The sequence below is a fragment of the Rhamphochromis sp. 'chilingali' genome (genome assembly GCF_963969265.1).
Source record: "Rhamphochromis sp. 'chilingali' genome assembly, chromosome: 19".
NCBI lineage: Eukaryota > Metazoa > Chordata > Actinopteri > Cichliformes > Cichlidae > Rhamphochromis > Rhamphochromis sp. 'chilingali'.
The window spans coordinates 2718709-2746272 of NC_137946.1; the positions used below are offsets into that span (position 1 = coordinate 2718709).

At 41.1% G+C, this 27564-nt stretch overlaps 3 protein-coding genes across 8 annotated transcripts in view; 2 read left to right on the top strand and 1 right to left on the bottom strand.

Annotated features, from left to right (window-relative positions):
• Window positions 1-353: 353 nt before the first annotated feature.
• On the top strand, window positions 354-12197 carry slc37a4b (solute carrier family 37 member 4b). 5 transcript variants are annotated; one of them, XM_080866418.1, is made up of 10 exons: window positions 354-1320; window positions 1984-2397; window positions 3338-3570; window positions 4315-4561; window positions 8524-8676; window positions 8762-8847; window positions 10022-10135; window positions 10217-10282; window positions 10929-11067; window positions 11147-12196. In XM_080866418.1, the coding sequence occupies exons 2-10, from the start codon at window positions 2250-2252 to the stop codon at window positions 11311-11313; spliced, it is 1353 nt and encodes a 450-aa protein (XP_080722544.1). In that variant the 5' UTR covers window positions 354-1320; window positions 1984-2249; the 3' UTR covers window positions 11314-12196. The 5 variants fall into 5 exon arrangements, with proteins under 5 accessions (XP_080722544.1, XP_080722545.1, XP_080722546.1 ...); XM_080866419.1 differs by lacking the exon at window positions 354-1320 and adding an exon at window positions 1334-1884; XM_080866420.1 differs by lacking the exon at window positions 354-1320 and adding an exon at window positions 1334-1836.
• Window positions 12198-19730: 7533 nt separating this feature from the next.
• hmgn1b (high mobility group nucleosome binding domain 1b) lies at window positions 19731-22873 on the bottom strand. 2 transcript variants are annotated; one of them, XM_080867262.1, is made up of 6 exons: window positions 22686-22873; window positions 21366-21386; window positions 21181-21210; window positions 21051-21092; window positions 20858-20965; window positions 19731-20464 (listed from the first exon to the last, which is right to left on the bottom strand). In XM_080867262.1, exons 1-6 carry the CDS (start codon window positions 22701-22703, stop codon window positions 20456-20458), a joined length of 228 nt encoding a protein of 75 aa, XP_080723388.1. In that variant the 5' UTR covers window positions 22704-22873; the 3' UTR covers window positions 19731-20455. The 2 variants fall into 2 exon arrangements, with proteins under 2 accessions (XP_080723388.1, XP_080723387.1); XM_080867261.1 differs by having other exon boundaries at window positions 19731-20774; window positions 22686-22869.
• Window positions 22874-22899: 26 nt separating this feature from the next.
• The window catches only part of igsf5a (immunoglobulin superfamily, member 5a), a gene marked incomplete at its 5' end in the record, with an annotated part of 33700 nt that continues 29035 nt past the window's right edge, over window positions 22900-27564 (top strand). Inside the window, 1 exon segment of the mRNA XM_080866899.1 lies at window positions 22900-23023. Within this exon segment, the coding sequence (XP_080723025.1) occupies window positions 22900-23023 (124 nt within the window).

Consider the following 27564-nt stretch of genomic DNA (forward strand, 5'->3'; position numbering starts at 1 on the left):
GCAGAGGGAAAGCTCCAGGTTTTCTGTTAAGTAAGAGAGTTCACTTCAACTCCGAGTCAGTTACAGACTGTGAACTAAGCCTCACTGTCAGGTTTTCTTCAACAAACTCTGACTTTCTCTCTGACTCCGCCCCTCCTGCTGCACCTGAACAAACTAGCTGACATTCTGATTCATGAGCATGTTGGCCATCCATTCATAAAGCTGCAATCAAAGCACATAGAGGAGCAAATTATTTTGTAGAAGTTCATGTTTTTAAAAACACTGAAATCCCACTTAGATATCATTTTGCTATTTTGACTACTTGACATGAGCGATTTTGCAAACCTTCAGTCGTCATATGAGGACGAATGAAGGACTGAAAACTAGATTCGGAGCAGTGATTCGGAGATGCTCTTCACCTCACCTTGGTTGTAATGTTACAACCAAGGTGAGGTGAACCAACCATACCTTTGTTCAAAGGTATGGTTGTATTGGTTGTACTCTCAGCTTGAAGCTGTCTGGCCATTCTCCTCTGACTTCAAATATCGACAAGGATATATATAGCCATTCACTGTAATCCTATTAGATCAGCAGTTTATGAAATACTCACCCTAGCATGCTTGGTGAAAATAACAATGGCACGTTCAAAGTCTTTTATCTCATCTTTCCTTCTTATTCTGATGTGCCTTTTGAACAGGTCATCTTTACATGTCTAAATGCCAGCAGCACTGGGTATTTTGGCCTTGTCATGTTTCTGTCAGTACTCTTTGTTTTCTCCATATAAAGTTAGTTTTACTGTCAAAAACAAATATTTTAATGCAGAATGTGTACTTTAACTAGTGAATGTGAGACTTTTATATGTAATAAAGATTCTGTGGGGATCTGAGGAATTTCTCTAGACCCCCTCTTTCAGTTGCTCTTCACACCAGTTTGCAGAGGAGGGCGGTAGTGAGCAATGCGAGCTAAATATTGATGTCTTCGTGTAATAATAGAAGGCTGGCTGTGCCGTATTATTCTGCAGGCCCGAGTGATTCCTAAGATATGCCAGCTCAACAGTAATATGGGGCTAGTTGTTTTGCGAGGCATCACAAGCTTAAATTCAGATATTTTTCACTGGAGTTTGGCGGCATGAAAACCGACCTCTACCTAAGTGCGAATACTTGATATTGTCTGTTTTAGTGACTGGCAGTGCAGCATAGTAACTGATAACCTGCCACGCTGTGTTGTCTTTGTGTGTCGTGGATGTGCCCACTCCATGTATGTCGCGCAGCCGCGCTCCCGGGACTGCAGATTCACGAACGCGCACCGTGTTTCAGCACGGACGAGGGACACGAATGAAAGGTAACGGGCTCTGCCGGCATTTCTCCATTCAGCGCTTCAGCGAGCCGCTAGGTTGCTGTGCCCCGCGGCACTGACGGGGGTTATAGCTCGCTTTACGTCGGGGTTTGGTTAAAGGAGCCCGGGGAGCGTTGACAGACACGGAAAGTCCCACAAATCAGTTCGCCGATGTTTGTTAGCAAGACCGCTGCCATTTGAGTAATTCAACTGCTATTAGCGACTTGTTCGGTTGTTTAAGACGCTTTAGGCGTCAGCAGCCAGGGTTTAGTGAGTTTAAATGGACACGTACAGAATGCCATTAAAGTGTAAAACCACAGAGCTTATGGTGGAATTCTAAGTATTTGACAATTAAGCTTTTCGTATCGTACCGTGTGCTACAAGCTGACTAGTCTTGCAGGTTTTCTGACATCTGATAGTTTGAGGGTTGCTAACTGGAGCCTTCAACTCTGACATTTATAGGGCAGCATGCTAGAGCAGTGAAACTGAGCAAGCTGGGCTGTAGCTCCTGCACCTGACCTGGTCAGCACCGTGGCAATTTTTTGACCTGAAGAAAAGAAACTGCAGATAGTCAGTCTGTGCCATTCCAGCTTGATGTAATAAATTGGATGACCTGATGAAGCTGCTTCTGTCTAAAATAATGTGTGTTTTCTTGCTCTCATTTTTCAGGCTGCCTTAAAGTTCCTGTCCTCCGTCCCGGTGTCCCCAAGCAGCAGCCTCACAGATAGGCAAAGCTACCAGCCAGCACGGAGCCTGCTGTAGAGCGTCACCTCATGGAGAATATTTTATCCCATGCTACATCTTATTTTAGACCTCCTGCTGCAAACAACCCTTTACCAGTAGTGTCAGCATCTAGCTGATTCCAGAGGGCCCAGAAACAAGACTCCACTGAAGAACAAATATTATTATTATAATTATTTGCATTGACTGTAATCATGGGGGCTACAGGCTACGGCTACTATCGTTTAGTCATCTTCATTTGCATGTTCATCGGCTACTCGCTCTATTTCTTTAACAGAAAGACCTTCTCATTTGTCATGCCCTCTGTGATGGAGGAGATAGAACTGGACAAAGATGATCTGGGTAAGATGGAAACAATAACAGGATGCTTTTATTTTTTAGGCTGTTGAGTGTAAGGAAAAGCTTCTTTAGCAAGCATTTAAGCCTTTAATCAAGCAGTTGCACAAGCGTTGCTATGTGAAGTGTTTGTTTGATTGCTGCTACACCCACCAGAGTGCTTATTATGTCACTTGCACTGATTTGACCTCAAAATTTCCACTGGGGAGAGTTTTGGTTTAAAAATGGTCCCAAAAAGATAACATTTATAAACATGTCCATCAATTTGTGCTTATTTTGTGGTGTTCACAAAGGGCTGGTCCAACCCACGGCATGAAGAATTTAGAAACAGCTTTACACACGTTCATGTTTCCTGTTGAAAAAGCACATTGGACATGCTTTTTGTTTATTTGTTTATACAAATGATGAATTAGTTCACCTGATAAGAACAGGTCATGTTACACTTCTGAGACTCCACACACAGTTACCTGGATAAGACAAAATCCTGCTCTTCACTCGAGGCCTCTGGGCTGTGGATATTGCATGAGTAATTTCAAAGTGGGAAGGATGTTTTTCCTTCTGTAAATCCACTCAAAAGCTCATCAATTTGTGACTATAGATTATGGTTGGGGAAAAAATTGATAAAACGTAGCATAGTGATATTTTGCATTTCAATACAGGAGCACCAAATGTCAGGGAATGCTATGAACAAGGGGCCTCATCTCATCACCATCCCGAGATAACGTTACACAAGAAAACTGAAATTAAGTCGGCTCAACCAAAACGTCAGCTTTACAAAGCTAGCTCCTAATTCAGAGCAAGCTAATCGCTCAGTCACACAGGTAAAGAAAAAAGTAAAATGTTGTGATACTGAGTTATTAATGTGTATACTTTGTAGCAACCCAAATCTTCTTCAGTAGACAGTTTGCATCATACTGAAATAGCAATCTGCACTGTGTCTCTGCAGGTCTGATCACCAGCAGCCAGACTATGGCCTATGCCATCAGTAAGTTCATCAGCGGCGTGCTGTCAGATAAGATCAGCGCCCGCTGGCTTTTCTCCATTGGCCTTTTCCTGGTAGGGGGCATCAATGTGGTCTTCTCCTGGTCCTCTACTGTATCCATGTTCTCTCTGCTGTGGTTCATCAACGGCCTGGGACAAGGCTGTGGCTGGCCCCCATGTGGGAAAGTGCTCCGCAAGGTAATATCATCCTGTCTGCCACCTCGTGCACCAGTATAAGTGTAATGCTGTCAGCACGCAGGGTGCCCATGATGCTTGTAATGCTTTCGCAACTAGTGAAAAGACATCACTTACAGGGGAGGACTACCTGTATGTTGTGTGTTTGGATTCTTTACTCCGGTGCATTAAACATGTATATTTCCTATTTTATTTGCAGTAATTGGATTCCTTGACATATATAGGACTCACCTTTGGTAGGACTACGGTCCTACAGTCATATGTTCGAGCAAATGCTAATCCATTAGACTCTGAGATACGTTGGAAGGTATCTTAAAGTAAGAAGCTCTCTTAAACGTAGCGGTTAGGAACAGCTGGGCAATAAATAGGCTTTGGCATATGTTCAGCATGTGGCAGGGGATCAGATTACAGGTCAATGTATTTATGGAAGATCCTCAGGAGATGTTTTTGAAGAATAGTAACATTGTTCAGAAGAGTTTCCCATCCCCAGTCAGAGCAAACACGTTTCATCCCTCCAAGTGTGTTCCATACTTGAGTTTACATTCACACGCGATTATTAGATTTGCAATAATCTCTCTGCACAGCTCACATATAATCTTTTAAGATAAACTGCACTCAGTGACATTTAGTTCCATAACTTGTGGGTTGCCTCAGCAAATGGAAAGTAGCTAATATGAGCAATATGTGGTTTCAAGTTGTGCTTAAATAGGCTTTAATATTTGATTCTTTGTGTCTGTTCTCCGTCAGTGGTATGAGCCTTCCCAGTTTGGAACATGGTGGTCTGTGCTGTCCTGCAGCATGAACCTGGCTGGGAGTCTGGGTCCAATCTTGGTCTCAGTGCTGCTGCATTACTACGACTGGAGGACCATCCTGACCATGTCGGGCATTTTCTGTGCTGCCTTCTCATTTGTTTGTCTAGTGTTTGTAAAGAATGAGCCAAAGGATGTGGGCCTGCCCAGCATGGAGGCAGCGGCCAAGAAGGGAGCGAAAGGAGGTGAGAGAACCAAGAACAGAAAGGTCACTTCCTGTGTAGCTTTAAACGATCATCATGTCAGTCACACGGGGACGTGTTCAGGGATGCAAACAACTCACTTGTAAGCTAATTTTCCTCTTTTTTAAGTAGTGACATTATTATCCTGAACCAGTGGATGATGGATGAATCCCTGTCAGAATTCCTACAGTGAATTTCTTTGATGCTCATGAAGGTGAACTGTATTGGACAATTAGAGCAAAAACCTGCTTGCATTGGTATGTGGAGCCAAAGATGGACAGGACTCCCAAAATATGGGAAAACACGTCTCAATAGAGTTACAAATGCATACAGTATGATCTACAAGCATAAACTAAGCTTGTGTGTAATGATTTGTGTGTAACTTATAGGACTCATAGTACATGCTTCAATCCACACACAAATACAAAGCAGCCTGACCACACGTGAAACTATTATACAAAACGCATACATCCAAACCAGAATAAATACTGATCATTTATTAAGTTCAGCTCTGAATCTGATAATTTACACTTTCAAAAACCTTTCTGTGTGTACAAATGTGTAGAACTACATGAAACCTCGCTCTCGCTTGCTCACCAAACCTTAAATACATGTGGACAAACTGATCACGTCGCGTGCCCACGTGGGGTTTCGAGGCACGTTTAATGCTGCCGGCATTGCAAAGATTCATAAAGGTAAGCTGGGTTCAAGTCCCAGTGTGAAACAGACGTGGACAAATCATTACTTGTGGATATCGTACACATTTGCAACCCATATGGAAAGCATATTTTTTTCATGTGCACATAAGTGTCATAATGGCAGATTTTTTTGCCAGATCTGCAGCTCTGTAGTACAGAGACCTCTGGCGGATGCTTAGTGTTCTGAGCTTGGCTCATAGCTGCTCACTAGCTTTCAGGTTTGGGTCAACTTATATCCAAGTGAGGCATCAGAAGTTTACACCAGCAGAACTTTGATCCTCTGCAGGCGATGAACACAGTGTACAGCTGAATGCTAACATTTCACTCACAACTGTGCCCATTAGCTCTTTTTGCTGCAGTAGCTATTACTGTAAAAATATTTTTCTCTTTCTCACTGTCTGTAAACTTCGTACTGTAGATGTTACTCTCACTTGCTGGTACGCTTATACTCACCAGCCACTTTGTTAGGTACACCTGTTCAATTGCTAGTTAAAATAAATATCTAATCAGCCGGTCACATGACAGCAGCTCACTGCATTTAGGTATGCATTTTTGAGGGATCAAGCAGTAAAGGCATAGAGGACACAGGAAAAATGTCTTCATGGTGTGTTTTTATTCCACACCAAAGTTCAAAATATAATTAATGGGCCCATAAAAGAGGTCAACTAAATACAACTCTGCTCAAAAAGTAACATAAAAGTAACTAAGCAAACAAAATATACAGAATTAACTCACAGACTGACTTAAACGCAAAGACACAGGCGGGTAACTTTTTATAGTGGTTTGGCCAAATCATTTAGACACAATAGAGGAAACCGAATTAAACATGAAGACTATCTAAGCACAAATTAACTTAACCAAACCTAAAACACCCACCTTGTTTGTAGGGGGTGTGGTTGGCTTTCATAGTCCTCGGCCCTTGGCCACGCCTTTTGCCCAAAGAGAAAACTCAAAAGAAAGAGAAACATAATTAATATAACAGAATCACACAGTGCTAATATGTGCACGCTTCATAACGTCACTGTTAGGTTTAAGTAAATAAATGAATGAATGACATTCCTGAAATAAATGTTTAAACACAAAACAAACTAATGAGGTGAGTGTCTGGACTGATTGTTACCAACATGTGGTTGAGGCCATCACAGTAGTCAAATCAAATCAAATCACTTTTATTGTCACATCACATGTGCAGGTACATTGGTACAGCACATGTGAGTGAAATTCTTGTGTGCGAGCTTCACAAGCAACAGAGTTGTGCAAAATACAATAATGTAAACAAGCAAAATACAAGAATGGCTACATCTGAAACTAATAAATATATGTACAATATATAATAGTATATGCATTTCTGGATGTGTATACTAAATATTTTTCTGTGTGTGTGTGTGTGTGTGTGTGTGTGTGTGTGTGTGTGTGTACACATATTTTACAAATTAAATAGAGTAAACAATGAATAGAATATATAAAATAAATAAAATAAAATATACAGAGTGAGACATGTGCAAAACAGTGGCATTTATATACAGTGTGGAGTGCATAATGTTGAAGTTCCAGTAGTGAAGCTGAGGTGTCTATGAAGTGTTCAGCAGTCTGATGGCCTGATGGAAAAAGCTGTCTCTCAGTCTGCTGGTACAGGACCGGATGCTGCAGAACCTCCTTCCTGATGGAAGTAGTCTGAACAGTTTATGGCTGGGGTGACTGGAGTCCTTGATGATCCTCCCCGCTTTCCTCAGGCACCGCTTCCTGTAGATGTCTTGGAGGGAGGGAAGCTCACCTCCAATTATCCGTTCAGAGCACCGCACTACTCGCTGGAGAGCTTTGCAGTTGTAGGCGGTGCTGTTGCCATACCAGGTGGTGATGCATCCAGTGAGGATGCTCTCAATGGCACAGTGATAGAAGGTCCTGAGGATGTGGGGGCTCATGCCGAATCTTTTCAGTCTCCTGAGAAAGAAGAGGCGCTGCTGCGCCTTCTTCACTGTTTTGTTTGTGTGTACTGACCACGTAAGATCCTCAGCCAGATGTACACCAAGGAACCGGAAGCTGCTCACTCTCTCCACAGCAGCGCCGTTGATGGTGATGGGGGTGTGTACTTCTCTGCACCTCCGGAAGTCCACTATCAACTCCTTTGTCTTTGCGACGTTGAGGGTGAGATGGTTGTCTTGACACCAGTGGGTCAGGGCGCTGACCTCCTCCCTGTAAGCTGTCTCATCACTGTTGGTGATAAGACCCACCACTGTAGTGTCGTCCGCAAACTTCACAATGATGTTGGAGTTGTTAGTGGCTGTGCAGTCGTAGGTGTAGAGTGAGTACAGGAGAGGGCTCAGTGCACACCCCTGTGGAGCACCAGTGTTCAGTGTGACGGGGGATGAGGTGATGCTGCCCAGTCTGACCACTTGGCGTCTGTCAGACAGGAAGCTAAGGATCCAGCTGCAGAGGGAGCTGCTCAGTCCTAGATCCTGCAGTTTCCTGTCCAGCTTCGAGGGAACGATGGTATTGAATGCTGAGCTGTAATCTACAAACAGCATTCTCACATACGTGTCTCTCTTCTCCAGGTGTGACAGGGCAGTATGTAGTGTCAGGGCTATGGCATCATCAGTGGACCTGTTGTGGCGGTATGCGAACTGTAGAGGGTCCAGTGAGTCGGGTAGTGAGGGGCACCTGCTAAAGGTTGAAATTGAGCATCAGAATGGGAAAGAAGTGGTTTAATTGACTTTAAACATGGCACAGTTGTTGGTCCGAGACGAGTTGGTCTGAGTATTTTCAGAAATCGCTGAACTGCTGGGATCTTTCTGCACAATCCTCACAGAATGGTGTGAAGAAGAGAAAATATCCAGTGAGCGGCAGTTCTCTGGATAGATGTGGGAATTCAAAGGCGAATGCTCAGACTGATCCAATAGGAACGCTTCAGTAACTCAACCACTCGTTACAACCAAGTTATGTCGAACATGTGACTTGTCATCAGAAACTGAAAAACTCTCCGTTTCTGTTGTGACATTCAGATGTAAGGTCAGAATTTGGTGTAAACATCATGAAAGCATGGCTTCATCCTGCTTTGGATGAGCAGTCTGGAGGTCCCTTTCTTGACACACTTTGTATGTTAGCACCAATTGATCATTGTTTAAATGCCACAGTTGCTGAATATGTCCATCCCTTTATGACCATACCATGTGACAGGCATGCTTTGTAGAATAATTGAAAAAACTTCATTCTTTACATTATTTGGACTGTTAAGTATTCATGAGCTCTTTTTGTGTCCGTGCTCACCAGGAAGCAGTGAAAGCACCCTGAGTGAATTCCTCCTGTCTCCTTTCCTGTGGGTGCTGTCTCTGGGTTACTTGGTGGTGTTTGGAGTGAAGACGGCTGCCACCGACTGGGGACAGCTGTTCCTCATGCAGGAGAAAGGCCAGACTGCTCTCATGGGTGCGTGTGTTCATTGTTGCTTCCCACATAGTTTTCACGTCATCTGACTGGTTGTGGGTGATGACGGAAGCTCTGTTGCTAACAGGCAGTACCTACATGAGTGCCTTGGAGGTTGGAGGCTTTGTGGGCAGCCTTACGTCAGGCTTCATTTCAGACAGAGCTGTGGCTCGGGTGAGTAACCGATAGGAGTTGAATTAAAACAACTTGGGTCAGTTAAAGGGATTCTTGAACAAGCATACGAGTAGCGATTGGTTAAGTGGATTAGTTAGCTCAACTATTTCAAATAATTAAAGGCTTGAATGAGCCTTTAAAAAGTTTAAGCAAAAAGCTCTACTAAAAGTAACGGAAATAACCATAAGTTATGTAATATTAACAAAGAAATAGTTGGAATTCTCTGCTTAAGGTATCACTGGTATTTGAAATTCATTAAAAAACAAATTCTTCGAAAGCTAACAGAAATGGATAGACACTTGAAATCTTATTATTGCCAAACTGTGAATAAAAGTAGTAAATATTTTGCTAAACATTTGGCTAGCAATTAAATTGTTAGCCAAGTATGAATTAACAGTTAGCAAATATAGCAAATACAGAAAAAATGTAGTTTATTTCGCAGTTTCTGATGCCTAAACTATAAATACACTGCACACTATTTCCCCCAAAATCCTTCTCCAGCAAGCCTCTCGGCTGTGAGTGGGAGTTCCCACTCAGCACAGCCACACAGTCGGACTGTAGCTACATTGTAACAGCAAACCCCTCTGAAACCTTAGAATGTAACTTACCTATGGTTACATTTCATCTAAGGCCCTCTTTAACCTACTGCTATGAATCTTTGTAGAGTTCAGGATGCACAGGCCAATCCAATAGTTAAATGGACTGGTTCTTTACTTGAGCACTGAAAGCACTGTGTCGACACAGACACAGCTGGTGACATTTCTGGAAGGTGCACATCAGGTTACCGGGGATGTAGCAGGATATTTACACAATAAGTGCAAAGCCCAACACCGTAACCTGACGTGCACCTCCATAGAAATGTAACTGCACTGCGTGTCAATGCAGCTCGCAACTATTGCGACTGGCCTGTTCAGTGATGTTGAGTCCTCCTGTGCATTTGTGGCTACATTTTCACCACAGTTTGATTTTATGAGTGAGAGAATAAGCAGGGTTAGGGTTGATTTCAAATTAACATACTGCTCGAATTTTCCAAGGTTGAAGTCTGACTTTTTTTTTTTTTAAATTATTATTATTTATTTAGGTTTTAGACTTAAACCTGGTTTTGATACATCACATGTTTCAGTATGAAGGGTGTTGATTTTAGTGTTTTGCTCCTTTCTTTGCCTTTTTCTAGAAAGGCTTGGGCACCCATGGCAACCCTCGCCATGGCCTGCTTATTGTCATGATGGCTGGCATGTATGTGTCAATGTACCTCTTCAGAGTGACCATCACACCTGAAATCCCAAAGGTAATTCATCATTTTGTAATCCACGTGAAATGTATACCTTTCAGTCCTCAAAAAACTCTAAGAGTAAATGTCTTTGTTCAGGAGCCTCCACTTTGGGTCCAAGTCATTCATCCTGTATCCGTCCTCATTGGTGTGTCAGAGAAAGAGGTATGCTCCGGAAAGAATCATTCCATGTGAATAAAAACAATGTAGCTACTTATCAAAAGGCTAGCTGGTGAGTTGTTCTGAACAGCGAGCATAGCGGCTCTATGTTGTTCTCTACAGCAGACTCAGACACACTACCCAGTGTTACAGTGCCATCCACTGACTATTTCTGGGAAGAGATGTGGGTTACACTCCGGCCCAGCAGGGGGCCAGTTAGGGCCCAGTTACCCGTTCAGCTTGCAGTGATGGAAACCCTGAAGCTGATGAAGAAAAAGGCATTTATTAGTCTGTGGAACTGGGACAATAGATGTTTAATGGCAAATGTTGTTGGTGTTTAACACCTGTACCTTTAAAAGAAACTGCTTCTGAAGCAAACTGTGTTGCATAAAATAAATTTTCAAGCTTGCAACATTTGGGATTTCATTTGGGAAAATCAGCATTTGGACAAACTCAACCAAAATATGTCTTTTTACCTTTTTACCCGTTCACTTTAAAAGAGTTCATTCTCTTTTGAGCTTCAAATGAACTTTAAGATTCACCTAAAGGTTTAAAAATGTCCCAGTTTCAGTATCGGTACCTGTGGACACCCTAGAAAATTATTTTTCCACCAGAAGGCTTTTATTTTATGTATGTTTTCTCTCATTCACAGATTTGGATCCTCTTGCTTGGTGCCATGTTTGGATTTTCTTCTTATGGACCAGTCGCCCTGTTCGGGGTGATAGCCAGTGAAAGTGCTCCTTCAAACTTCTGTGGAACATCTCATGCTGTTGTAGCTCTAATGGCTAACGGTGAGCTGCAGTAAAATCATTGTCATGTTTCAGGTTTTGACCCTTTGATATGAACACACAAGCTTTCTTTTTGTTGCAGTGGGAGCTTTCATGGCAGGGCTGCCCTTCAGCACTATTGCCAAGCAGCACAGCTGGGACGTGGCGTTCTGGGTAGCTGAGGTGATAATGGGCGTCACCACTATCGGATTCTTCCTTGTACGTAACATGCGCACCAAAATGGGACGGATCACAGAGAAAGTGGACTAAAGTCCCTGTTGGTACTGCTGGTGACTCTATATGCAAAATACCGCACATTAATACAGATCCAGTTTGACCAGCCAAAACAAGACTAATCATGAAATCTTTGACGGCATCCTCAGGGCTGATGCCGATCATGGAATCACTTATTTAGTCCCAGGTAATCCCACATGCATGGATTAATATTAAAGTGCACAAAGGTCCTGTAGATCCATGCTCATCAAAAGCTTCTGTTTTAACACTTCAACTTAATCAGCCAATCAATAGAAAAAGTTTCTCATATCGATGTGCTTACAAATGGTCTAAAGATGTATGTTTCAGAAAACGTACCGACACCAAAGTATCAAAAGCTGTGAGTCGGTTTTCTTGAGTTGAACCGTATGTAGAGCCCATTTTCACATCCTGCCTACAGTGCAGGTCGTTTCTGTTTAACACAGTGAATGTTGACTGAAGGGTCTGTACATTAAAGGTAACATTGTTCACTTATACCTCAAGTATTTGTAAAACTTCTTTTCATTAACGTGTTCACTGACATGAAGCATTTGGAGACCGTATTTTTCTACACAGTCGTTTGCTAAATGATAGTTTGTTCTCTGGTTATGTCAGCTTTTCTGATCTGGCATGTTTATTTATTTGTTTTTAGAACAGATAAATACAGATGATAATGTCACTGCCATTGTAGTTTTGTGGAGCAGATTTCTTAATTTTTGGGATAAACAAAGTACATATCATCTGGACTATAAACTGTTAATAAAATCTCTCGACCACCTGATCTTTGTCAACTGAAAGGTTACAGCACGTGTTGCTTTGCCATGTCTTACTGGAGTTGTGCTGGTTTTCAAAGAGGTAAAGATCTAATAAAAGCTTCATTTTCTTTATCTACAAAGTGTTGTTGACCTTTGCACCTTCAGTGTCTGACAGGTAAAAGTCCAAAAAACGGGCAGGAACAAATGCGGAGTAAAAACAGACGCCTTTGCTTGAATGAATACATAAAGGGATGGACGTGGTCTGCAAAAAGCCCCCAATCCAAGTGTTACCAGTTTGAATCCCACCTGATCCCTCGAAGAACAATAAGTACACACAGCCATTACATTTAATGATAACCCAAGGTTTAATTTAAATAGAGTGAGTTAGAGCAAAGACACGTTTGTAAGTATTTCTAAATGGTGGGATGTGGGAATGCTTTCATACTTACTGATTTATTTATTTATTTTAATGAGTGAACCAGATAGCAGCTGCTTGAGTTTGGAGAATAATTTGTGGATAATTGGAAGAAAAAAATAATACTAAAAATGGGATGATATTAAAAATAAGAAGTCTTGGTAAACGTTTAACTATGACTCTGAACCAGGGCTACCTGTGGTACATTTCAGTTCTTTACTTGTTCCACATGTTGTCACATTACAACCTTATTTTATTTACAGCCATATTTTGAGTGACGGTAGACACCAGTAACAGTTTGAGCTGATATAATTTTGGTGAGAATTGGGTAAAGGTCGGTCCTAACCCAAATTCGAGAATCGGGTAAAAACTTTTTTTTTTAATGAGTCGTCTTCAAACTTGACAATGATACATGAGGCCTTGGGGGACATGCGTACTTAGGATGGCTAAGCATTTGACTTTGACCTTCACTGTTGGTGCCCAAGGTCAAAGTTGATCTTGGAAAAACAAAATGCCAAGAAACCATATCGAACGTAATTTACATGTCAGATGTTTCTACAATTTGATTGGACTCCACCTGTGGTATATTCAGTTGTCTGCACATGATTTCATGAGATACACACCAGTCTATTTAAAGTCCAACAACACATGTCAGAGCAAAAACAAAGACATGAAGTCCAAGGAATTGTCTGCAGACTTCAGAAACAGGATTGTTTCGAGGCACAGATCTGGAAAGAGGTACAAAAGATTTCTGCAGCATTGAAGGTCCCAGTGAGCACAGTGTCCTCCATCATCCATAAACGGGAGAAATTTGGATTCAACAGGACTCTTCCTAGAGCTGGATACTGGCCAATCTGAGTACTTAAGGTAGAAGGGCATTAGTGGGGTGGCCAAGAACCCAAGGAAAACCTTAAAGGTTCATCTTCCAACAGGACAACAACCCTAAGCACACAGCCAAGATAACAAAGGAGTGGCTTCAGGTCCTTGACTGCCCCAGCGAGAGCCCAGACTCTGTGCACTGACACTCCCCATCCAACCTGAGCCTGAGAGGTTCTGCAAAGAACAATGTGAGAACCTGCCCAAAAATAGGTGTGGCCAAGCGTGTAGCTTCATACTCAAAAAGACTTAATGCTATAATAGTTAAGTATTGAGCAACTACTGTGAATATTTATATATGGTATATTTTGTTGTTTTTATGCATTTGCAAAAATTTCAAACTAACCTTTTCCACTTTTTCATAATGGGGTGTTGTGGTTAATTTTGAGGTTAAAAATGAATTGAATCCATTTTGGAATAAGGCTGTAACATGACCAAATGTGGAACAAGCTGCAATATTATTTGCAGTATTCTTTTAACCACAAGGTTCAGAGGTGAAGGTTTAGGGTAGTATGCAGTGAGAATGTATGAAAAAAGCCATCAAATTATGTTTCACTGATTATATGTTGTTTTTTTTAACTTTCAAAAGTGTGAATGAACATGAGGAACAAAGGTGAATTACTCGCAACAGGAAAAATAAGAAAATATGCTAATAATTAACTTTCAAACGTAGTTGTTAACCGAGGATAGGAAAGGATTAGTAGTGTAACTGCTGTCCCATATGGAGGTAAAAAAATTTAATGAAGGTGTGGTCCTTAACAAATGTGTGCCAAGGTAACACACAGTAACACAACAATGAGAAAAAAAGAGGAAGGCACAGAGATAACTAAGGTAAAGGAAGTAACTTGTGGAAACAGGAATAGAAATATTTACCGTGAACAGAACTTTTTGTAGATTTAAAAAAATTATGTAATTGTAAATTTTCATGCCAGCAGCACATCTCAGAAAAAGCTGGGACGGGGGCCATGTTTACCACTGTGTATTGTCCCCTCTTCTTTGAACAACAAACTTCTGGGATCAAACTTCTGGGAGTGGGGAACTCCCAGAAGACTAGCTTGACTTTTGGGAGATGTTGTGCTAGTCTTGTCTGATATAGGATTTTAGCTTGGTCCTGTATCTTTGATTTCATTATGTACCAAACGTTTTAAGTTGGTGAACGTCTGGACTGCGCTCTTATGGACAAAGATCTTGGATGTTGTTCCTGGGATCTGCTGGAGCCACTCACCCAGCTTGGGAGTCACTGGACCGAGTGCTCCGATTACTGCCACTGTTAACTTCACCCTCCAAATCTTCTCGAGCTCTTTTCTCAGGCCTCGGTATTTCTCAAGCTTCTCATGTTCCTTTTTCCTGATGTTGCTATCAATCGATGAAGCTACATGTATCACTACAACTGCTTTCCTCTGCTTGTCCATCACTACTATGTGCGGTTGCTTAGTCATCACCAGTTTGTCTGTCTGTATCTGGAAGTCCCACAGGATCTGGTAGTATTTCTGGATGTCAGCCACTTCTTCTAACTGACAGGCTGCTGTACATACCGTACAGCAGCCTGTCCTTCCACGATGGTTCCTCTCCTTGCTCCATTTCTTTCTCCGGTTTCTGCCGCCTGAGATAAATAAATAAGCATGCGGTCAGTTGTGGCCATCTTGCTGATGTACTCATAGATGTTTGTCTCAGTGGTTCTGACACCCACTAGTCCTCGTCCTCCTTCCTTTTGCTTAGCATACAGTCTCAGGGAGCTGGATTTGTGGTAGAAACCATCAGCTACTGGTATGCCAGTACCAGTGTACTAGCAGCTGGCTAATTTACAGGGAGTGCAGAATTATTAGGCAAGTTGTATTTGTGAGGAATAATTTTATTATTGAACAACCCAAAAAACTCAATATCAAAGCTGAATGTTTTTGGAAGTAGTTTTTAGTTTGTTTTTAGTTTTAGCTATTTTAGGGGGATATCTGTGTGTGCAGGTGACTATTACTGTGCATAATTATTAGGCAACTTAACAAGAAACAAATATATACCCATTTCAATTATTTATTTTTACCAGTGAAACCAATATAACATCTCCACATTCACAAATATACATTTCTGACATTCAAAAACAAAACAAAAACAAATCAGCGACCTGGTGTCTTCCAGAAACTGGCAGTAGGACTGGGAGTTGAGCTTGACTCCATCCTCAACCCGAAAAGGCCCCACAAGCTCATCTTTGATGATACCAACCCAAACCAGTACTCCACCTCCACCTTGCTGGCGTCTGAGTCGGACTGGAGCTCTCTGCCCTTTACCAATCCAGCCACGGGCCCATCCATCTGGCCCATCAAGACTCACTCTCATTTCATCAGTCCATAAAACCTTAGAAAAACCAGTCTTGAGATATTTCTTGGCCCAGTCTTGACGTTTCAGCTTGTGTGTCTTGTTCAGTGGTGGTCGTCTTTCAGCCTTCCAGCCATTAGACCACACCCCTTCTCATTACAGAGATGCACATCACCTAATATGCTTAATTGGTAGTAGGCTTTCGAGCCTATACAGCTTGAAGTAAGACAACATGCATGTGGAGGATGATGTGGACAAAATACTCATTTGCCTAATAATTCTGCACTCCCTGTATGTTTCATGGAGTGCAGTCCGGCTCTTCAGCCAGTAGGCGTGAATCATGTCTTGATGTCAATCATCATGTGATGCTATCCAGCTCATCATACTGGAGACCCTTTCTTAGATGCCTGCCACTGTGATGCTTACTGGATCCGGTTCAGGGAGGTTGCTGTGATCTGCTCTTAGATCCACTAGCCACTGTGGATTGCTGTTATGGGTTTTGTCCTTCTTCAGTATGCTCTTCCCCTATTTCTCCATCTCCTGTCTTGGTGGAGCTGTTCTAATATTGTTCCCCTGCCACTGAGAATACGCCTTGTATCCCATCCTGTCTGAGGGTTTATTAACAACAAACCACTACAGGAAAATTGTTCTGAAATAGTTTCACAATTTCTAGATTTTATTTTGATTTTTTTGATTTTTTTTTTTTTTTTTTTTGCAGATTTGTGAACCTCTATCCATCTTTACTTAATATTTTACAACTTCTGGACTTCAGGGTATAACTGGCTGTCTTTTTACTATTTTTGATTTTAACTTTAAAGACAACCTACTTTCATTTTATTTTACATGTCTGAATTTAATTTGTGTTTCGACATGCTGTATGAGCACAATTGATCTAAAATCACACACACACACACACACACACACACACACACACACACACACACACACACACACACACACACACACACACACACACACACACACACACACAAACTAAAATCAGAGTAGGAAAAAACAATATTTATTAGTGTAAAAACAACAAACATGTAGGAATTCAAATATAAATTGTAAATTTATACAATAAGGTGTCACAATAAGATGGCACACAAATCATTTGTGCCACTACAAAAAATAGTTTCTGTCCACCACAAGACAGAGGAGCACATCATGAGCCTGACAGCAGGTGTATCAGTATATTAGTCGACATGGTACAATGTTTTCCTGCATAGGAAAGGGGTTTTGTGTTTTTCTTTTCTTGCGTTTTCCCACGCTGCTCTTAGAAAATGCCGTTCTTATCGTTTCTTCCCACACTAAAAGTGACGATAGTATTGAGGAAAAAGGATTGAGTATATTTATTTTTATCATAACTCTGGTTTTACGTGGTCCATCCACACTATTTATTTATTTATTTATTTTTACCTGTCCCGTTTGGATCTTTAGCCATCAGAATTGTTGTCTGAAGGCCAAGAAAGATGCCAAGCGGATTTACTTTACCAAGTGGATCATCATGGCCTTGCCATATTGGTCGTTTGGTTGACCTTTATTATAATTATGTATTTATTTGATTTGATTTTCAGTTGCTACAAACGGGACAGACATGACTGGGGGATAGGACAGGGAGAAAGAATGAAAGAAAGAGAGGGAGAGAAAGAAAACCAGAGGAGAGAAGAGACGGTGAGAAAGGGGGGAAGAAGAAAGAAAAGCAAACAAAACACCTGGATCACCTGTATGGAGATGAGAAAAAAACAGAAGAGAAAACAAACAAGAAAGAGCAACATAATAAATACAACACCATCACAATATACTAGCTAACAGTAGATAACAGTAGATACTAATATCAACTAACTAATATTACATGTTATTGTGCAGCACACAAGATCGACAGCGCACAATGTGCTTTGAGGTAGCAGCCAAGAAAGGTGTAGTTTGTGTCTGTGAACACTTGTGTGGATCAGCATGCTTGTATTCAAAAGGTTTCTCCATGTATCGATCTAGTAGGGAGTGTGGGGACTCATAGCCCCGTCCCCCAGGGCATGAAGCAGGTATGAAGAAGATCCAGGCCCCAGACATCCAGCGGCCCCAGAGTACGAGGACCCAAGGAGGACCACCACAGGGGCAACTGTGCCACCCTCCTGGGAAGAGCTGAGGAGAGCCCCAAATGAGAGGTCACTCAGCAGCCACGGAGCAGAGGCCAGAGGGGGTTGCAGTGACATGCCCGTGGGCTCTGCCGGTAGCCAGCTGTGACAGAGAGGACCAGGCCTCGGGCCCAGAGGCCACAGGCCTGAGGGCACCCCACCCCCTGGAAGAGGCCCAGCCGGGCCACAGGCGCCAGGCCCCGCCAATCGGCCACCAGGAGTGAGTCGGTACATAAATGAGCGCCCAGACACCAAGAACCACCAACACACCAACGTCTGAGGGCATCAGCCACTGGCAGGGAGTGTGGTGAGGGGAGACAGGCCTCCATAACTCGGAGAGCCTGAGATGTCCCCAGAGAGGTGGGAACACAATTTCCACAACATCCACACAATTTAAAACGTGTATAGTTTGAAGTCTGCACTTTCAACCCAAATTGAACTAGAGACTCAATGTGGCTGTATCTTGTTGCTATGTCATCTTAAATCGCTCATGTAATGTGTATTAATACATTGAAAAAATGTTTTTTTTATTTATTATTTTTTGTGAGCTTTAGTTACCTGCTCCCCATTTTTTTTAGACATGTTGCTGGCATAAATTACAAAATGAGCTAATTGCTCTTTATGAACTAGTAAAATGTATCTATTTAAACATTTGATATGTTTTCTATTTTTTTACTTTGAATAAAATATGAAACTTATGAAACTTTCAAATCGTAGTATTCTGATTTTACTTACATTTTAGCCAGTGTCCCAACATTTTTGGGAGTTGGGTTGTATTTTTAAACTCATGTTCAGTATCATATTTGTATCAGTGTGTTTCAGTAGCGTCTTAAAGAGGAAAAACAAAAAGTGAATCTACTCAGTCTCTGGCCACACTGGCCTGATATGCCCAGTATGATGCATCAGTAATGCCAAACTTCTCCCAGAAGCAATTCCTGACCCTATAGCCATCTTAAAACACCTCTATGCATTTACGTGGGCTTTTTACAAAATGTTTTGAATGCACATTTATTTCAGTGATCAGAAAGACCTAAAAGCAAATGCAGGAATCACTAGTCAAATCAAGCTTTAAATTTAAATAGAAATGTCACTTTTCCGATCAGTAATGAATAAGGCTTAATTAAAAACCCATAATTAAAAGCTCGCGAATCCATTATTGAATTGTCACGTGTTGTCTCCATATTCACTTGCTGTAGGTGGAATCTTAAATGTAAGTAACTACTAAACATTTACAACACTGGGGGGCGGGGGGTGATTGGGTGTGTAACACCACACGTTATAAAGGCCCGCACTTTTACGGTTTGTGCAAACCTATCAGAACGCGAGGCCGCGAGTGCGTCATTCACACGTCAGGACAAACATTATCAGTTTGTTTGCTAACACCGAGTTAATATTATTTTCGTAAAATGGATGAAATGGGCAGCGCAGGATAAAGAACAGCCCACCGTGGTGCGGAGCTGTCCGTGGTGCTGAAAACTGCCTTTACCTTCTCTCTCTTTTGTTTTTTGACAACTTATGGAATGAAAAACCTGAGCTGGCAAATACTTTAGTTGGATTCCTTCTGGAACCACCCTTTTATTATTTTTTTTTCTATTATCTAGAAGAATAAGTTAGCTTTTCTAAATATACAAATTATTTATAATATTATTTAAAAGAAAAATGTTGATTTGTGTCAATATTAAAGCAACAATCCTTAAAATCGATAAGACAACATCACTTATGGTGGTATTAATACTTGTCTTACAGATTTTAGTTAAGCGTCAAAAGCTGTAATTCATTTTGCACAATCCAATTACTAAAATCTGTTAAACAGGTTTTGTTTTAATCATTTTTTTTAATCAGCTTTAAAGTTTAATTATCAGATATTTTATTGCTGTTATAGATTGAATTGAATGTTAGTTCTTGTTTTTTTCTGCATTATTACGCTCTTAGAATAAAACAGTGTAACAACTACCAACTGAGTTTTATTGGTTTGTTGATAACAATCATACACAGTTACATCTATAAACAAATCATGAGAAACTGCACACTTGTACTTGACACAAATACCTAAAACCCACATGAATATTGCTACTGCTGGTATGAATTTGACATTTCAAATAAATGTACAGTTTGTTGGCCTTTAAGCCAATCTATTTTTTTAACGGTTACATACCACATTAATATGGCCCAAAAAGAAAAGAAAAAAAAAAAAGAGGAACAAATTCCATTTTTACCATCCTTACAAAGTACCATTACACACTGCATACAGAAAGATTGAAATCCTTTTTCACAGCAACTATACAAATTCATTGCAATGCTATCACAGAACAGACACAACCAACACACGCAATGCACAGTTCTGAAAGAGAGAGCCGCAGTACTAGGGGTTTTAGGTTTATTGGTCAGATTTGTTAAGAAAACTGCATCAGTACAAGAGTTAACAAATAGGAACAAAGCTTTTACACACACCCTAAAACACTGTTCTTCAATAAAAACAATAAGAGAATGAGGTGCCCTGTGACTTTGTCAAGCCCCACCCCGGCACAGATTACACACACTGTCCCTTATAAAGCATATGGAATGTAATCCACGCAGGCAAGCTCTTCCAGTTGTTTCCCCAGCTCCTGTGAACGTCATGCTTGTGTGCCGACACGGTAACCTGTCCCGCACCCTCCACTCCTTCACATTTACACAAACTGAAAAAAAAAAAAAAAAAAATCCACTGACAGTAACAACAATGACCGCAATTTTCATGGCGATGCACAATTGTGAGATGTGATGAAATTCCCCGTCTCCAATTGACTTGTTTTTTTCCCCTCTTTCATTTAAAAAAGTGTTCTCTACAATCAAACTACTAAAAAAACCTGTATTTAGAAAATAGTTGATAAAAATATTCCCCTGAATTGTACAAGAAAAGAGGTACAGGGAGCACTGGTAAAAGACGTGGCTTGAGAGATGTTATTCTGCTGCCTTATCTTTTTGTTCAGCTCCATCTGTAGTGGGTGCCTGTAAGATGACATTCAGAGTTTAACAGCACCGCCAAGAAGACTATTATCTTTCGATGTGTTTAAACGTGTCGCAGCACTTACCTCTTCCTCAGCTTTGGCTTCGCCATTCTCAGCAGGAGCCTCCGGCGCCTTCTCTTCTGGCTTGGCCTTTTCCACCTCCTTAGCTTTCTTAGGCTTAGCAGGTCCCTTCTGCAAAAACAAATATTAACCACATATTAGCCACCATATGCTAACAGTTCAGGTCTTATGAGAAGTAATTAAAATGAGACCCTACCTTTGGCTTAGGTTTGGGCTCTGGCTTTGCAGTTTCAGGTCTCTGTGAGTAAAGAAGATCATTTTCTTTTAAACCAAAAAAAATAACACAGTAAAAAGACAGCATTTTATCTATGCTTCTCCATACTTACATCTTTCAACCTGAGAGATCTCCTCTTGGGCTGCAGAGAATAAACAAACATAGTGATTACTTTTAACAGTCAGTCTCAGGCAATGGCTTTGAAAGATGAGATATTACTGACCCCTGGTGAGTGTGGAGGCTAACTGTTAAAATATCTAAAACCAAAAAACAAGAAATTCAGAAATGACTGCTTACCTCTGAGTCACCTGCACCTGCCTGTAAGGAGAACAAGAGAAAAAGTAAATAAATCAGATTATGATAACTGTCTGCATTCTGCTGTGCCTCTGATTGATTTATCTGGTACTGGGTGAGGACAGTTTTTTTTAATAAGTTATTATCCTATTTGAGTTGAGTAAGGTAATACATGCAAGGCCATTTAAAAACTAAAAGCAGTTTAATCAGCATGTTAACACTAAATGCTACTCCTTCAGGAACTACATTTTCCAGCGCAACGATAACTGAGCAGGAATAAAGTGCCCTGTAACATGCTGGCCTACAAAAGTCAGGGCAATATAATAGCATAATGTAGTTTAAACTGAGTCACGTGGTGCTGCTCTCCCAGCTCCTGCTAGTGATTTGCCTACAGTAATACTTCAGTGGAGGAGGGGGCCGACTCCGCCTCCTCACGACACATTCATTCATTGGTAATAAATGGGATTGCCAGTGGCCGGAGAAACCCGAGCAGCGTAGCCAGTGTTCCCGCCACGAATTTGAAAAAGAATATCTCCGAGATGCTCTGCGACTCTGTCGGTCTGCATGCAGAATCTACTAGAACCCCCAGCAACAGGAGCAGCGCTGTGCTGACGGAGGCTCGCCATTGCATAACCTACAACTGGCCTGAGCCGACAATACACAGAAAGCCTCTCGGCTAACGAGCCGTACGCCTTCCAAGAACTGCGTTTTCGCTTGCCGTGCATTAATAAACAACGCCTGCACACTAACTTTATAAAACAATATCGCTAATCAAAGCGTATTATGTGTTTGTTTGTTTTGTCCAACAAAAGAACTACAGAGGCCACTTTGTGCCCGCATTAAAAATAACGTTACAGCCAACCGCCACAGAATAATAAACCAATTAGGAATTTTGTACGTTTTTTTTTCGCTACTGGGTCTTCTTTCAGGAAAACTTTCGCATCCAGGGTGACGACCCCAACAGAAAACAATCGATATGCCGCCAACTTTCTGCGCAGAAAAGCCATCTATCGGCACGGTAAATGAATTCGATGCAGCTGCACAAACTGTTTTTCTGCTATAAAACGGGCAACCACTTGCAGCCGACAGTCACTGCACGAAAGAGAAGCTTCAATAATTAGCCGCTTGACAAAATCAAAACAGACACTACATGCTAACTAAACTCCGCGATACACAACACTGCTGTTGACGTTCACTTGGTACATAAAACGGACATATTGCAGCAACGTTTGAACAACTCTCGCCACAAGCCCCTTAACAAATTTTAGTTGTGGGTTATAAATACTGTGTTATTAAAGGCATGAAAGATAATGGTCTACTCACTTTGCTCCTTTTAGGCATGGTTGGTTTGTGGGTTTAAAAATAGCTAAATGTAACTGAATACAGGAGAAAGTACAGTGGTATATTCTGGATAAAGCTTTGCCAGTACAGTCTAATACAGCGCAGGGAGACGTTAATGTTCCATTGGAAGAAAAACTAGCTCAAACCGGATTGGATTCTCCCCCTACCTCCCTATTCAAACAGTTATAGTTCCTGCATGATTGACGGCGCTTCTGCCCGCCCACGCTGCACGCTGATTGGAGAACACAGCAGTCGGCAACACCATTTCAAATCTGTGCCCTTATCCGTGTGGATACGTGACACGTCAGTCAACGATTATGGTGAGGTATTTGTCTTTCTGTGCAGCCGTCTGCTAAACAAGGCAAAATTGTCATTAAAGCCGTCTTTCAGCTGGCCAGAAACGTCTTAATTTTCTCTCTAAACGTTCCACGGCTTTGAATTATGTCTATGTGCGCGAAAACAAAACACATTTTGCGTTTACAGTGCTAGTGTGGAAAGACTATCCATTGGCATATGACTGTGAGAGGGGTGTGTACTCCTCGAGCCAAGTCTTTGTAGTTTAGCTTGGGAAAATGGCGACAGGATACGTGTGGGTACAGCTTCTTGCCTCTGTGTGTGCTCTTGTGCAGCCCTTCTCATGCAGTCATCGTCCACTTGCTCAATGGTGTGCATACAGTCCAAACATGACTTCACTGGAAACAAGTGCGTTGGCTTTGTGCTGAAGTCATTTCTCACGGTTCGGCAGGGGACATTTATTCATTTCCCCTGAGTGAATGACACTACCCTGACACGGTTACCTCTTACTTCTTTACCGCCCTGAGAAAAATACAGCTGCAAAAATACAACTGCTCATGATCAACTACATACATGGGAAATGTTTAAATATTTTCTGGAACAGATGAATACTATGATAAACTAAACTGTTTCTGTGTGTAAGTGACAAATGATTTATTTATTTACTTTTTTTTTTTTTTTTTTTTTTAGCTCATAACCGTTTCTGTAATTTCTTAAATTAATAATTGTTAATTTATCCCATTTCTAGACTCTCTTCCTATTAGAATTTTCTTCAATTTTGCAAAGAATAATGTCTCTAGACAGGCTACTGTAATAGAGAATTGAAATAAATTTAGCATACAAACACTGCATTTGGGTGTATTACCGGGATAATTACAATAATTCCCTAGATACAGTGATCAGGAAGCATAACCATAATATGGTATATATTATATTGCACAATATTGTGTAGGTGCACCCTGTGCTGCCAAAATAGACGTGTCAGGCCATGGACACGGGACTGTTGGCACCAGTGTTGGTAAAGTTACTTTGAAAAAAGTAATCAGTAACTAATTACTGATTACTTACCCAAAAAAGTAATCCCGTTACTTTACTGATTACTTATTTTCAAAAGTAATTAATTACTTAGTTACTTTTTAAAAACACGATTTACAACCTGAAGAGGTGATAAAGCGATAGATCTTTCAGCCCAATTCTACTTTTTCTGCATAATCCATCATACAAAATGTAATCAAATGGAAAAGTCTCTTTTTAAAACTTGTTTTATTAGTTTTAATCTTTTAACTTTATGCATCAAACAAAAATTTAATTATATGCAACATTCTCTGACTTGAATAAATTCGTTTAACATTTAAACCTATTTTCTGCACATTCCAGCACATAAAATTAAATATTTTTTGTGTTTACACTCACTCTTTCAAATAGATGCAAGTAAAACACAGCAGAAAATAAATAAAGTCAAAGACTCAGCGGTCCTGTTGCTCTATTTTCACCTGTAAAGCAGGACTGCGGTAGGCGGAGGTTTACCCTGGTGCAGGTGTGCCGCGGTCAGTGGAAGAATCCGCGAGTTTCTCTGTGAGTTTCCCATTACGTCGTAGCTACTCGGTGCTTGCTCAGAAGTTTAGGGGTTTTTTTCGCTGTAAAAAGAAGTTTTCTTCCCACGCACAGCGGACACTAATGTTTTTGTCACTTTTTATGGAATCAAACTCAAAGTAAGGTCAGTACTTCCACGCTTTAAACGCTGCACGCTCATACTCTCTCCCACAATCGATATGTGATCCATTGTTGATCTGCACACAGCTGTTGTCACTAAGGCTACGTTCACACTGCAGGTCTTAATGCTCAATTCCGATTTTTTGATCAAATCCGATTTTTTTGTCTGCTCGTTCACACTACAAATAAAATGCGACAGCAAACGCGCTCTAGTGTGAACGCTCAAAGCAGCCGCATGCGCAAAAGAAGACGCCACACACAACGCGCTCTGTTTAGACCCAGAACAAACTATATTGTTTGACTGATGGCCTTAATATAAAGACTTCGGACTTCATGTTTCCCGATTTTTGCTTTAAGTTATTTTGTTATTTACATAATAATGTAGATAACCTAATAATGATCCTTATTGCTGTTTTAGAGGAGCGGTGCTTCAAAGGATAGTTGCAGATTTCTGTCAGAACCTGCAGGTTATGCAGTACAAATAAAATGTTAACGTTTCTCCAACGTTGTCTTCCCAGCAGTTTCACTGGATGGCCAGGAAGCGTTCACGGTGTCTTCTCTGGCGCTGATAATTGGCCTCTGTCTTGTGTCAGTGACGTAAAAGACGGATTTAATGCAACTTGACCGTTCACACAGCAGTCGCTTTCTGAGACATCGGATTCAGTACCACATACGAAAGTGACCCAGATCGGATTTGAAAATATCGGATTTGTGCCGTTTACACTGTCAGCCCAGGATCGGAAATGGGTCGCATAGGGTCAAAAAAATCGGATTTGATGCGCTTTCGCCTGCAGTGTGAACGTAGCCTAACTGCGCACTCGCTTACGTCACTGTCGTGAGACATTCTCGCAAAAATCACAGTTTTAGTAACGCAGAGGTACTACAGGAAAGTAACGGTAATCTAATTACCGTTTTTGCAATAGTAATCCCTTACTTTACTCGTTACTTGAAAAAAGTAATCAGATTACAGTAATGCGTTACTGCGCATCTCTGGTTGGCACTATGTACTATTTTGACTATGCCTGCCCCAAAGCCAAAAACACTTTGCTGTTAATCATGTTGTTCTGGGCACAAAGTTGTCCAGCAGGGTTACCATTCTCCTAGAATAGTTTCATATTTGTAATCTGCAGTAAATGCAAAAACACCACAATTTCTTCCAATTTTGCATCATTATTTGTAAAAGAAGCAACAACCAGTGTAATACCTCTGTGTGCTGCAATAATGTATTTTGCACTGTAGAGCACACTGTGTATGAAATTATACTGGAATAAGTATTTTGTTTTTTCCTTAAGTAAAAGCTAAAATATCAATATGTAAAAATACTCTGAATAACAAAAAACCTTGCATTTAAAATTCTAACTAAGCAAAACAGATCAAAAGTAAAAGTGCTCGGTTTGCAGCCATATGTATTGCTGTGCAGTCTTGTTGTTGGAAATTGAATTTCCTTTGGAGTATTTCATTACATTCTATTTATATCTATTATTCAGTGTAAACAGACATCTGTAAAATGTGTTTGTAAATTCAATTCAGTTTTCAGAATGTACAACGAAACCATTATTTCATTCAATTTCATTTCAAATTGTACATTAACAATGACAATAAAGGGCTAATCATAACATCAGTTGTGTCAAGGCACTTTATATTGTAAGATAAAGCAGCAGCGTAGGTCTATTATAGCATAACAAAGGATACAGGGTCCCCTGATCCAACCTTAACTAGATGCTTTGTCAGAAAGGAAGGCTTTATGCCTAAAGTAGAGAGGGTGTCTGTCTCCCAAATCCAAACTGGAAGCTGGTTCCACAGAAGAGGAGTCTGGAAGCTGAGGGCGCTGCCTCAAATTCTACTTTTAAATACCCGAGGAACCACAAGTAAACCAGCAGTCCACGTGTGTTTTCATTTGTAAATGCATCATTTTCTCTCCGTTTTGGCCTCCCGTCCACACTGAGACGGCGCTTTTGCTCATGGAAAACGCAGCGTTTTGGAAACGCTCTCGTAAACGCATACATTTGAAAACGGTGCTTTTGCGTCGCAGTGTGTACAGTGAAAACACAGACTTTCTAAAACGATGAGGCATGTTAGTCATGTGATGCAGTCATGTGACCAATTAAACTAAGATAACGGAGGGCATTACACAGCAGTTGTTTTGTTTGCTCTCAGTTTGACAGCCCTATTAAAGATTAAATTCAGTATGTACACGCTCCAGATAGCTTTACTTAAAATTCTTTAACTCTCACTCGCGTTTGCAACTTTGTGTTTTTGTGTTACCCGCAGCAACAGCACCTCATTGTTAGTCCATTTAAAAAACTCGGTGCTTTTCCTCGACATTTTGCCGCGACTTTTCAAAGAGCCGGAAGGAAAGTAAATAAGCAGCAGACAGAAATGAGGCAAGTTGAATCTTCTTGCGCTTCACGCATGTGCAGGACTGGAAGGTAAGCGTTTTTGACCGTTTCAATGTGGACGCACAACTGCAACGCTAGTGTGGGCACGGAGCGTTTTCAAACGAAAACGCCATTTTCAAATCTATCTGGGCGAGTGTGGACGTTGCCTGAGACTGAAGTGCTCTATTGGGGCGATTCGTTACTATGAGGTCTTTAAGATAAGATGGGGCCTGCAGACCTGCAGTCACCTTTCAGAAAGGTCCCAGGGGCCCGATACACAGCAGGTGCAGTACAGATTAAAAGGTTACAGGTTACTATTGTTTACATTCAGTGCCGCCATCTTTGATTGCTAACTTTTGCTGCTTCGATTTGCAGATTGGAAAGTCTGAGGTGAGTGAGTCTTCCACAAAAAAAATTCAGACTGGGAACTCGGAATTTCAGATTTTTTCTGTAACGCACCATTAGAACAACCTGAT

Coding starts and splice junctions, on each gene's coding strand:
- slc37a4b (XM_080866418.1), top strand. CDS start 2,250: ATGGGGGCTACAGGCTACGGCTACTATCGTTTAGTCATCTTCATTTGC. Junction 4,562..8,523: donor CAAGAAGGGAGCGAAAGGAG/GTGAGAGAACCA, acceptor CGTGCTCACCAG/GAAGCAGTGAAAGCACCCTG. Junction 10,283..10,928: donor TTGGTGTGTCAGAGAAAGAG/GTATGCTCCGGA, acceptor TCTCATTCACAG/ATTTGGATCCTCTTGCTTGG.
- hmgn1b (XM_080867261.1), bottom strand. Junction 21,093..21,180: donor GATCTCTCAGGTTGAAAGAT/GTAAGTATGGAG, acceptor CTTTACTCACAG/AGACCTGAAACTGCAAAGCC. Junction 20,775..20,857: donor AAGCCAAAGCTGAGGAAGAG/GTAAGTGCTGCG, acceptor GTCATCTTACAG/GCACCCACTACAGATGGAGC.